The sequence below is a fragment of the Bos grunniens genome, chromosome 19, assembly GCF_055505025.1.
Source record: "Bos grunniens cultivar Pamir isolate PY7600 chromosome 19, Bosgru_T2T1.0, whole genome shotgun sequence".
Taxonomy (NCBI): Eukaryota; Metazoa; Chordata; class Mammalia; order Artiodactyla; family Bovidae; genus Bos; species Bos grunniens.
In genome coordinates, this window is record NC_141183.1 from 42,901,529 (window position 1) to 42,914,576 (window position 13,048).

Sequence of the window (13,048 nt, forward strand, 5' to 3'; positions counted from 1 at the left end):
TCAAATCATCTTTTAAAAGATTGTTTTGTATTTTCTTCCGGACCTTCGTAGAAGAGGCTAATATGTTTAAGTAGAGATAATACTAATGATATTTTCCCCTTGCTCCTAGATATAAAAGAAATATTTCCGTTTTATGTTTTTCCTATGTATAGAAGAGGATTACCTTCTCTATCATCAAGTGTGCTCTTAATGTATGTTGTTGACTGAAAACACAGCAAGCCCGCCCTTCTGTGTCTTCCCTGGAAGTGACAGTTAAAAATGAAGTCTACTAGTCAGAATGCAAAAGGTGGCCCATAATGCATGGCCTTAAAAGGCATGAATGCAGGAGTATAGCATCATCTTTGATGGTTATGGCTACTCCTCAGCATCTGTCAGGAGTTCACATGTTCAGTCTTGGAATGTATTGGAGGAGCGAAGTAATTTCTGTGTCTTGTGTGCGTTAGCACTTAGGAGCTGTTACCTCTTAATCTGGGGGAAGGGACAATTAGTGGGCTATAATTATGTGAGAGGATTTTTCCCTTCTGTCTCCCAATTTAAAAAATGTCCTTTCAGTGTTTGTTTTGCCCAGTCAAAAAGATAGGCCTTTTCTAGATATAAGAGCAGTGGCCAGAGATTTCCTCTTTTGCTAAATGCTTAGGTATTTGCCATAGCTGTTTTTGATGTCATGGATTCTGAGGAAGTGTCAGTTACGTGATGATCTTCCTTTATTGATGTCTTACTTCATGTTCAGTGTTTCAAAAATATAAATTACAAGCACTCTACATCCATACCCAGATTGACTTATTTTATCAGAAAAAAAAAAAACTTGAGAAATTTGTAGATCAAATTAAGAGACAATAAGTGTACATTGTTGAATAAAAAATTTTAAAGTTTCCAAGGTGTTTGTGTTATCATCTTTTGTGTGCTTTAATTCAAAAAAATGTACTGAGCACTAAGGTAAGATTGTGACATTGGTAATATTTTTTAAATGGGTCAAATGTACAAATAATTTAAGGCTTAAATATAGCATAGTCATAAGTTCCTAATCAGGTTATTAAGGTGCTTAGAATTTGCATATGTATGGAAAAATCACCTCTATGAGAACAGCTATGCTGTGTTTTGTCATGACACTGAGCCTTATGTTCTTACAGTTGAAATAAGCCGAAATTGAGCTAAACAGTGTGACAATTTGAGAAGCTTCCTAAGTTTGTTTAGCAGTGATCTGTCACAGGTGAAAAAATAGCAGTGCTAACATCAGTGTTAGAATGGGAGTAAGGAGAAAAAGAGAAAAGATGCAAAAACAATTACCAAAAGTGTGTCTGTCACTATATAGACTGATAGATTTGGGTTATATGCTGTAATGTTTTTTGAAATAGAGGATCATCGTCCTTGGTGTGGTAATGACTTACTTGCAAGGACACCAAAGGGAACTTGGGGTTTTATGGAAGCTTGTCTTTAAAGATTCTTAGCCATGTAAATGTGATTTCTATAAAGCATTCAGTCTACAAAGTTGTTGGGGTTTTTTTTTTAATGACATTTATTGTGGATTTCAGCAGCTAACATTTGGAAGCAATATCAGCAGAACATATATTTTATTCTAGATTGTTTAGGAAGGTCTCATGCTTGAGGAATTCTTACTTGGAGCTTTTAATCCACTACTGTTGGATACGGCGAATGGATTGAATCTGGGAAGTCTGGGCATGAGAACCCCACTCTCTCCAGTGTTTGTAGTCTCCTCCATGATGGTCACATTCCAAGATATACTGATAGCCACGGTACCCAGGATACTGGTAGCAAACCCAGCTGGAAAACCCAGAGGATATCAAGTTATTAAAACTAGTTAGAGACCTGGTAAACATCCCCCAAACCTAAGCCTCTGGTTTCCCTAACACAATAGTATGGAATGCTTTTAGGCTTAAAAATTAATAGCAATCCTAAATATTATCAGGCAGCATGTATGAACAGGTGCCTACAACCAGCTGAAAGTTGTGGAAAAGAGGTATGAGAGTAGTCAACGTAAGTCCTTCGGTAGTGGAATGTTTGGGGGAGAAAAAACTGAGGTTAATGATAGTGGTACCAAAAACTTGAGATTCAGAGTTCTAATAGCTAGAATGTGACGGTCATACCAATGGGACATCAATGTGTGAATTCAGATAATACACGACCATTGATACATTAATATTCATAAGGTTTACAACTGCAAGAGTTTGAAATGTGCTCCAACCCTGTTTTTTGCACTTACGCTCCACATTGTATCTTCATGGAGCCAACTTCGTTGTTGGGCCAACCCATGGCTTGCAAGGAGGGGTAGTCATCACAGATTTCCCATTGGCGTCCAATGAAATTTTCTTTCTCAAAAATTGTAATCTTAGACTCCTTATGATTCTGTAATACAGAAGTTTTTTTTCAGTTTAGCACCAGTGTTGAGGCTTGTCATAATTCTTTACCACATTTGTCAAACTCAAAATGCCCCTGGTTTATAGAAGAAAGTGCATGTAAAAATACTTCATGCAATACAGAGATTTTAAAAACTACCCGTAATCCTGTATAATCCAGTTTAATACTATGACATTAAAAATGTACAAAAAAAAAAAGTACAAATAACTGGTATCGTTTGGAACCACAAGAGACCAGTGAAAGAGAATATGACAGCAGGAAAAAAATAGTTGAGACAGCCGACCAAGGATTAATACTAATGTGGAAAAGGTTCTACAAGTTGAGAGGAAATGTAAGTCTGTGTGTGTGTTGGGGGTGGGGTGGGTGCACGCACACAGCATTGGAAAAAACGTGTCTGGTAGGGGACATGAGGACTACACACAGCATTGAGAAGGCAGAGACTGACCTTTATGAAGTTCAGAAACAGGCAAAATTAGCCCTAGTGATAGTGGAAAGGAGCAGTTGGAGAGGGACACCAGGTAATTTTATGAGGCAATGGAATTGTATATCTGATCAGGGTATTAGGTGGGTATGGATATTTTTCAAAACTCATATAAGAATATACAGTTAGAATTTGTGTATTTTACTATGTGTAAAGTATACATTTGAGGGGGGCGGAAATCGGGAGTTAAAATGAAAACACGTCCAGATAGGGAAATACTTTTTAGTTCTAGAGCTGTTTAGCATCTCCACTGCTTGGATTTTGGTAGGACTTTAAGATGAGATCGTTAACTAAAATCATGAGAAAAATCACATGATACAGATGAGTATTTGAAAAGGTTTCAGCCCAGCCTTATTCCCAATATAGGGATCATTTTTCAGCACACCCCTGAAGAACACCCTGCTTGTGCTTGAGTTCTCCACAGAGGAGAAGCGTCCCATTCTGATGCATAATTGAGTAATGCTTAGTGTATGACTTCCCTGGTGGCTCAGACCGTAAAGCGTCTGCCTACAATGCGGGAGACCCGGGTTCAATCCCTGGGTTGGGAACATCTGGAGAAAGAAATGGCAACCCACTCCAGTATTCTTGCCTGGAAAATCCCATGGATGGAGCAGCCTGGTAGACTATAGTCCATGGGGTGGCAAAGAGTCAGACACGACTGAGCGACTTCACTTTAGTGTTAGAAACAAAGTTACGAATCAAAGATAAGAGGTACTGGAAGTCTTGCCTATTTCTTCAGTCATCCCGCATACTAAAGGGTTACTTCACCTTTTCCCTGTTTCTAGGTAAAGTAGTATATAGATTGAAATTTAACTGTTCAAGGATTTACTACATGCCAAGTGCTCTAATTATCCTACTGCACTTTTGAAGATCTGAATATCTGCTTCCTGCCACCTCTAAGAAGGCCCTTGGTTGTTTAGTCGCTAAGTTGTATCCAGCTCTTTGTGACTCCATGTGACTCCATGTAGCCCACCAGGCTCCTCTGTCCATGGGATTTTCCCAGGCAGGAACCCTGGAATGGGCTGCCATTTCCTTCTCCAGAGGATCTTCCCAACACAGGGCCTGCGTTGACAGGCGAATTCTTTACTGACTGAGCCCCCAGGGAAGCCCAGGAAGGCCCACCCTTTTGGCTTAATGAAAATATCTAGGAGAGAAAAAAATAAAATGGCAGACTTGTGTTTTTCTCTTTATACTTTTATCTTCTTCCTACCACATTTCAGCATGACCAACTGATGGGAAATAAGTCAGTCCATATGCACCCTCTCTTATCCATCCCCCACACGCACAGAAATGAAAATCTCAAGGACTCACAGCTGAACAGATGGGGCGGAAGGACATGAGGCGCTCAATGTGATAGGCATTACTCCCGCTCCAGGCATCCCAGCGAGGGTACTCTCCTCTCTCCAGGACAAACTGTTGCCCACAGAAGCTGGTATGCTCATAACCAACCCAGCTGCCAAAGACAAGTAATGGTGTTTGTTCATGGTGTCCAGAGCTTACATGGCCGCAGGGAGAAAGCATCTTTGTTTTAGATGGTAACAGTGGGTGAAATAGCCAGTTCCGACAGAGCCATACAAAGTCATACATTTATCACAAGAGGTGGGGAATGAGCTGGCAGCTGCACTGTGTGGGTTTGTAAATATATTTGTTTTGGGATTGTCTACTGAAGAGGTCTACTTCACTGGCTTGAGTAATGAGTACTGGCAATGTCATTCTGAAATTATATTTCCTTTCTCCTCAAGGTGCTATATTCTCTACTTAGAGCTCCAGGTTCAAGATCTAGTGACTAGGGCATTCAGTTCAGTTCAGTCACTCGGTCGTGTCCGTCTCTTTGTGACCCCAGACTATGGCATTGGCTCCAGCCAAACCTATTGGCTTCTTTCTAAGGAAGCAAAGAGATGAATAAGCAGCATATGGATGACTTAAATCTCTTGTTTCCTTATCACTTCATGGGTTCTTTCTCCTGCAGACCTCTATATGCCTGATTGATTTATTTTGCCTTATTTATTAAAACAGCTCAAATTGACCTTTTTCAACCAGGTCTTAGTTACTGATGACACCTTAAAGTATTTCACTTTGAGGGTTGAAGAGCTCTAAGTTGGGGGTGAGCAACTTGTAGAAGCCTATCTACATACACAGCCAGTTCTGCCTAGACCTAGCCTTTGTGTTTTCAGGCGCAGTGAAATGTTTTCAGATGATCAAGGACTCAACTAACCTGCCAAGAGCAGGAAAACAAAGCAAGAGAGGGTCTTCCTTGCCAAGGAAACTAATCATCACCAAGAAACTCCTGAAAGACTAGCTAGAAACTAATATGACTCTCTGGAGTTGAGTTCCTTTGTATATAGAGAAATTAGCTCACAGTGTCTGCTCTGGGACATGTAGAAAGGGAGTTAGCTGTGAAGAGGCTGTAGCTTGATAGTTTCGTCTCTGTTTTATGTAGGCAAGAAAAACTCAAGGGGCCTGTGGCTTGTTTTGAGAGAACCCCAGGCAGAAGCCTACGGGCTCCAGAAGCACAGAACTGGTAATGTTCACTCCCTCACTCCATGATGTGTATTTCTTTAATCTCCCCCAGATCCAATTCCAAGCCATGAAGAATCTCATGTTCCTTCTAGCTTTGAGTTACTGAATTGCACATGTAAAATTTTTTTTGAGATTACTTAGGTATGGATGCTTCTCTCCCAGAAATGATTAGAGTCTGGGGGAAGATCTTTCTTCTCTGATCTCCATCTTTATGGTTCCATGTATGAAGGGATCAGAAATAGGAGGCCTGAGATTCTGCTGAGGTTGATACTCACGCGCCACATTCCACCTTGAGAGACCGGACGTTGTCAAAATTGCGCTCAGAGACATTTGGGCAGGAGCTGGTGAATTCCATTCTCTTGCCCTGGAAGTTCTCCTGGTCATAGATGGTAATCTGAAATGGGATTAAATGGGAGAATAGAGCTAGAATGTGGTCCATCAGGAAGAACAGAGGCCCAGGCCAACATCTTAACCCATGTCTGACCCAGTGTTTTTCATCACTAGCTGTAGCCCAGGAGGCCTGATGAGGTCTCTTCCAGTGTAGACAGGGTAAGAAGGGGTTTGAAGTAATATCACTGGTTGGAAGTGTTCACAGGCCCATAGGGATGAGGTGTGGGGCCAGGTTTCTAATAGTAATCGTCTACTGGGCATGATAGCTGGCCCTGTGGACATAACCAAGGATTTGTGGACTCATTCCAACATGCTTTCTGCATAAGTGTGGCCCAAAAGCCAGGATTCTGGAAGCTCCAAGGGCTCCCTCTGAATTAACTTTTAGCTTATTCAGCCATACCTGCTATAGAAACCTAATGTGTAAAGCGAGAGTTGTGATAAACCCCTATCATACCCTGAACTAGAAATTGACTCTTGAACCTGGCTAGAGGACAGCTCCCAAAACTGTGAACCAGACTTAGAGTTGATCCACTGAGGAGGTTAAGGGTACTGAGGGAAACAGTGGCTGAGGATCAGCCACTTCAAGCAGTGGTTACAGTCAGCCTCAAGTTGGGGTCAGAAGGAGACCATGATCCAATCATTGATTTGGGATCCGATGGCAAGTCTCTCCTCATTTCTGGGCCCTCAGTTTCTCCACATCATAATCCACTTGGGCTGCTCTATTTTAAGATAACTTTAGCAGGAGGAGAGTTGACCTAGAAAACTAGATAACATCTCCCACCCAACAAGGGTTTCCAGGATCATCCTTCTGTCCAAATGGGAGCATCCTGAGAGAGCCTTCCTGAGACAGCATCTAGACTTTGGCTGGACCCTTCCTTTACAAACTGATGTTTTACTGGCTGGTCACTGTCCCATGGAAAAGCATAGCTCTGGGTCCTACTCTGAGGTTGTATCACACCCCCTGCCCTGATGGATTCCTCAATTTTTCCACGTGATGGAGACGGGCTTACCTTCCATGGCCCCACAGACCCCGGCATGGGGTTAGTTTGAGCCATCTTGGTGGTTGGAAGGGATTCTGGAAGACAGAACACACACCAGTGTCATGGCCTCTGGGGTGAGGGATGAGGGGCACGGGTGAAAGTAAAAGAGGCTTGAAGTCCAATAAACAGACTTTGGTGCAGACTCTGCCTCTCACTAGCTGAGCCTCAGTCGTTTTGCATCAGTAAAACTTCAATGTGCAGAGGTATTATAAGGATGAGAAGCAATGATGCAGATAAAGCACTGCACAGATACCAGGACCACTTAATAAACATGGCTCTCACTCACTTGCCTGCCCCCAGCCACCCACTATAGCCTTGCCTCATTCTCACATACCCCAATATAAACCCTTTGGCAGCCACCTGGTCCAGACCCCTCATATCACCAAGGCGTGGTCTCACTCTTATCTGGCTCTGCCTAGCCCTCAAACTGGCCAGCTGTCCACGGCCATGCTCCCATCCCCTCCCTGCCTCTCTGTCTTCTAGACCTACCCAGCCTCGATCTTGCTTCCCGAGACTTTGCTGCTTTCCCCAGCCTATGGCAACTTGCTTTCTTTCCTCCTTCCCAGCACTCATCACAGCACTGATCCGTGTTCCTATTAAATATGTCCTGGGTGAACATCTCAGGAGCAGGGACTGGGTCTCCAGAGTGATTGATGGAGGACCACACTGAACCCATGTTGGGATGGTGAGGGTTGGAGGAGTGGGACAGGTGGCATCGAAAGACTTATTGAAGGAAAGTGAGGAAGAAAAGAGGATGATAATAATAGCTAACACTTAACCATGGCTCAGGGTTTCCCTGGTGGCTCAGATGGTAAAGAATCCATGTGCCATGCAGGAGACTTGGGTTTGATCTCTGGGTCGGGAAGATCCCCTGGAGAAGGGAATGGTTACCACTCCAGTATTCTTGCCTGGAAAATTCCATGGCCAGAGGAGCCCAGTGGACTATAGTCCTTGGGGTCCCAAAGAGTTGGACACGACTGAACAACTAACACACACACAACCATGGCTCACTCTGTGCCAGGTCTTATTCTTTATGTGTTACCTGCCTGAATACATTTAATCTTCACAATGAACCTATGAGTAAGCCCTGTCATTATCCCCATTTTACAGATGAGGATATTGAGGCTCATAGAGGCAAGGTAGACAGAAAAGATGATAGGAAGAGTAAAGGAAGGAAGGACAGTGAGGAGGGGACAAGGAGAGAGGGAAGAAAGGCAGACACATATGCATCAATTTTCTTAATTCAAAACAGCCATTCATGGCTTTTCCCTCTGACTGGTATTGGCCCAGAGACGAATGCATGTAAACTCTGTGATGTATCTTTCCATTCTGAAGCTCTGAACAAGCATTTTCTACCTCTGCCCCCTCCCCAATTTCCCTCTGTGCCTTAGAAGCCTGTCATTTCTGGGGCTCCCAAGTCCCCTCCCGGCCATGGTGGCTAGGGCAGTGGTTATGGTCATGTAAGTGACTCCTTTGGGGTGGCAAGAGAAGTCTGCTTCCCCCCAGAGTTCCCCAATCTTCTCCAGCCATCCTGAGAGGCTCTGACCACAAGGCAGGAAGATGGGGCCCCAGTCCTGGGCAGGGGGAGGAAAGGAAAGGCCAGAGCACCCCTTGGGGCCTTACTCACCCAGCTCCTGCTGCACAGTCTGGGTCTCCATCTGGTGCCGCTTCCTCGGTGGCTCCCGCTTTTTATAGCCCTGCGGCCAGCGGCCTCTGGCCCTGTCAGCACTCTGCTTTCCCTTGGCTTTTGTTCCCCCTGATCCCGGAGCTTTGGTGGCTCAGCCTGCTGGGCGGGCATCCCCCAGGGCTTTGTTTAAACCTGGGATACAGAAATCCAGGGAGGCCCCGCTGCTATGGGCCAGGCTGTCAGTGCGGGCCCTGCTGCTGTGGACTTGCTCTCAGAGCAGATGGGATGTGAGGACAGGTCTGCATGAGTTCTTGTCCTCCGCTCTTCTCCAGGTTCCTCTCGCCACCCCAGGACCTTCCTAAGACCTCGTGTCATATCAACACATCAAAATGCACCTCCCTTCCCATACGGGGTATACATTTGTTGTCGATGTTTAAAAATTAAGGATTATGATGATTCTGAACTCTATTTTTTAACAAGTGGTTCACAAAAAAAAAAAAAGAAAATAGCTCACTGTGTGCTCAGAAATCTTTATTATGTCATATTTATATGTATTGGGTTGAAAAAAAATTTTGAGTTTTTCCATAAGATGGTACAGAAAAACCCAGATGAAGCTTTTGCCCAACCCGATATAACTATGTAAGAGTTGAATTCAATTATGTAGTCACCTAGTAGACATGAAGTTCCCTATAGCTGTGCTATATTAATATTTATTCATTTTAATTTTGCAATTTTCTTTTTAAAATTTGGAGCCAAAAAGTTTTTTTTTTTTTTTTTTTTTTGGTGTTTGTTTTAATATTGATATACTGGTTTCGGCCCTTAGCAGTCACTCAAACCCAAGATACACTAACAGGTAAAATGATTGCTCCCTGGAAGTTCAGGGCTCCTGGTGAGAGTAGTGTGGGGTAATTGGAGGGCCTGCCCAGAAGGAGGGGAGGGTGTCTTGTTCAGGCCTCGTAGCTGCTGCGAGGAGCAGGAAGATGCCATGGGTGAGGAGAGCTCTGAGCCTGGCGGATGTGAGTTCCAATCCTAAACCCCCTGGGTGGGTGACCAGGCAAGTCATTCAGCCTTCTTTCAACACCGCCCCCCTCCCTCCAAAAAAAGGAGACTATCTGCCTGACACATTGTAGGCTTATTATTACGTATCACCCTACTCTCTTTCTGGTGATGGATACTATAAAAAATCTCAGCAGCTTGCAAAGAGGAAGGAACTCTTCCTAGTAAAGTTCTCTTAATCCCTCTGTGAATCTCTCCAGCCTGTGACTTGGGTTTGTCTGACCCCTCTTTTCTCAGAACCAAAAATCCATTTGCAGATTTAACAGAACATTCCCAGTGGACAGGTCTGACGCTAACACAATGTGCCACCCTAGGATGTTTCTGCCGCGTGACTAACTGGTGGCATCTGGATCAGTGGCTGGCAAAGGACAGAGTGGCCTTGAGTATCGTAGCAGGTACTGGCTGGCTGGTGGCTGTGCAAGGGCTCAAGGCACCAGCTGTTCATGGCTGGAGGTTCTTCCTCAACTTCCCTTTGCTTCCTCCTCAGAGTTGAGGATCTTAGGGAAACACTTACTTGTTCATTCATTCATTCATTCTTTTTTTCTTTCCTTAACCCCTGGACTGGCTTAGGTACCCCCATCAAGTGCTCTCATGGCACCCTGTACTTACTGATTATTGCATGGGTTTCAATAATCAATTATTCAAGAACTCAACAGGGGCTTGAATTGTGTGGAATTATTGCACGCTTGGAAACTGCTGTAGAAACCAGAAATACTGGGCTGCAAGGACAGAAACGAGACACAACTTGGGGCTTGGATATAGGATAAAACCTTTCATAATATACTTTTTTGTATTTTTCAAGTTTTGAACAATGTGGACATATTTTCTATAGAAACAAGGCTATTTTTGAAAACAAAGAAACTGATTGCTTAATTATCTGCTTCTTCCTCTACACACCATCCTTTATGAGGGTAAGAGCTCTGTCTTGTTCACTGTTGCATCTTCAGCCTTGAACAAAAGTCTTGGCTCAATAAATATGTTCTGAATAAATGAATGAATGAATGACATCCAATGACAGGGTTATGTGACTCTGCAGGCAGAGATGAAACTGACATACAGTCCTTACCAGTTCTAGCCACAACTGACATGCTTGTGTTGTCCTTGTGCTTCATATACTCTCAGCATCTCCATTTGGGAGCTTTACACCCTATTGAAGTGTTAGAACCATAAAGAAAGACGATGCTGTGAAAGTGCTGCACTCAATATGCCAGCAAATTTGGAAAACACAGCAGTGGCCACAGGACTGGAAAAGGTCAGTTTTCATTCCAATCCCAAAGAAAAGCAATGCCAAAGAATGCTCAAACTACTGCACAATTGCACTCATCTTACATGCTAGTAAAGTAATGCTTAAAATTCTCCAAGACAGGCTTCAGCAATACGTGAACCGTGAACTTCCAGATGTTCAAGCTGGTTTTAGAAAAGGCAGAGGAACCAGAGATCAAATTGCCAACATTCGCTGGATCATGGAAAAAGCAAGAGAGTTCCAGAAAAACATCTATTTCTGCTTTATTGACTATGCCAAAGCCTTTGAACTGTGTGGATCACAATAAACTGTGGAAAATTCTGAAAGAGATGGGAATACCAGACCACCTGACCTGCCTCTTGAGAAACCTATATGCAGGTCAGGAAGCAACAGTTAGAACTGGACATGGAACAATAGACTGGTTCCAAATAGGAAAAGGAGTACGTCAAGGCTGTATAGTGTCACCCTGCTTATTTAACTTATAAGCAGAGTACATCATGAGAAATGCTGGGCTGGAGGAAGCACAAGCTGGAATCAAGATTGCCAGGAAAAATATCAATAACCTCAGATATGCAGATGACACCACCCTTATGGCAGAAAGTGAAGAAGAGCCTCTTGATGAAAGTGAAAGAGGAGAGTGAAAAAGTTAGCTTAAAGTTCAACATTTCAGAAAACTAAGATCATGGCATCCAGTCCCATCACTTCATGGCAAATAGATGGGGAAACAGTGGAAACAGTATCAGACTTTATTTTTTTGGCTCCAAAATTACTGCAGATGGTGATTGCAGTCATGAAATTAAAAGACACTTACTCCTTGGAAGGAAAGTTATGACCAACCTAGATAGCGTATTCAAAAGCAGAGACATTACTTTGCCAACAAAGGTCCGTCTAGTCAAGGCTATGGTTTTTCCTGTGGTCATGTATGGATGTGAGAGTTAGACTATAAAGAAAGCTGAGTGCAGAAGAATTGATGCTCTTAAACTGTGGTGTTGGAGAAGATTCTTGAGAGTCCCTTAGACTGCAAGGAGATCCAACCAGTCCATCCTAAAGGAGATCAGTCCTTGGTGTTCATTGGAAGGACTGATGTTGAAGCTGAAACTCCAATACTTTGGCCACCTGATGCGAAGAGCTGACTCGTTTGAAAAGACCCTGATGCTGGGAAAGATTGATGGCAGGAGGAGAAAGGGACGACAGAGGATGAGATGGCTGGATGGCATCACCGACTTGATGGACGTGGGTTTGGGTGGACTCCGGGAGTTGGTGATGGACAGGGAGGCCTGGCGTGCTGCAGTTCATGGGGTCTCAAAGAATCAGACACGACTGAGCAAATGAACTGAACTGAACACCCTATTGAAGTGTTAGAACCATGAAGACTGATGGAATCAATTTTTTTTAGCCAGTTTTTAATTTTTGAAGAAAAATGGAGCATTTACGTTTGATTGAAAAGTCCAAATACATGAACAAAAATATTGTGAGGGGGATGATGAGGGTCACTGTGCAAACAATTTACAAATATCCATCCAATTTTCCTAGAGTTATAAGTATCCCCAGCCTGTCCTCTATCTGTTTTCCTCAATTATCCTAAGTTCAAGGAAGCCAGAGAAGGATCACCCACCTCCAGGGCTACCACCATACTTTGCAAATAACATCTGAATATGGTTTTTAACCAAGTTCTATAGGATACCCCCTCTGACATTGTCTGAAGCTGCTGCTTCCCTAGCCCTCTGATGGTTATGGCCTCCAAGCTCCAATTACCTCCGCCATCTCCTTCCAGGAAAGTCAGGGCAGAGCCACTCCAAGAGTGGGAATGAAGGGAGCAAACCAGCTTGTATCCCTTTCTCCTAAACTGAGCTTGGGTCTCTCCTCTTCATCTTTAATAACAATAACTACAACTTATGAAGCATTTACTGTGAACCAGACACTGCCTCCTTTATCCTCACGACAACCCCATGAAGTAGGTCATTATGATACCCATTTTACTGATGAGTTAATTGAGGTTCTGAGGAGCCAAGTTCTGGGCCAGGGAACTCAACAGGGTCTTGAATGTATGTCTATCTGCTCCAAAAGCTGTAGTCTTTCCTCTGGGCAACCCTGCCTCTCTGACATTAAGTCAGATTATAATACTTACCTGACCCATTGCTGTCAGATGAAGGGAAATGAAGGCATTTAGGGCAGTGATGGGACCCAGTGCCATCAATAAATGGTAACTATATTATTGATTGTTCCAAATCAGATAGAATCTTGTGCCAGATACTCACAGAGATTAGTGGGAGCAAGCAGCAAAGATTTTAGAGATATTTATCAGGTAAAAAATA

The 13,048-nt window shown here is 43.4% G+C and overlaps 1 protein-coding gene across 1 annotated transcript; it reads right to left on the bottom strand.

Moving 5' to 3' along the window:
* Positions 1–170: 170 nt before the first annotated feature.
* On the bottom strand, positions 171–7,531 carry CRYBA1 (crystallin beta A1). Its single transcript, XM_086359960.1, has 5 exons — positions 6,778–7,531; positions 5,653–5,771; positions 4,169–4,310; positions 2,222–2,364; positions 171–1,782 (listed from the first exon to the last, which is right to left on the bottom strand). Exons 1-5 carry the CDS (start codon positions 6,820–6,822, stop codon positions 1,635–1,637), a joined length of 597 nt encoding a protein of 198 aa, XP_086216086.1. The 5' UTR covers positions 6,823–7,531; the 3' UTR covers positions 171–1,634.
* Positions 7,532–13,048: the final 5,517 nt, after the last annotated feature.

What these genes read in the sequence shown, in the direction of transcription:
- CRYBA1 (XM_086359960.1), bottom strand. Translation starts at nt 6,822, where the DNA reads ATGGCTCAAACTAACCCCATGCCGGGGTCTGTGGGGCCATGGAAG. An exon ending in GGTCTGTGGGGCCATGGAAG is followed by an intron (nt 5,772 to 6,777) that starts GTAAGCCCGTCT and finishes ATCCCATTTCAG; the next exon opens with ATTACCATCTATGACCAGGA. An exon ending in ATGAAGATACAATGTGGAGC is followed by an intron (nt 1,783 to 2,221) that starts GTAAGTGCAAAA and finishes TGGGTTTTCCAG; the next exon opens with CTGGGTTTGCTACCAGTATC.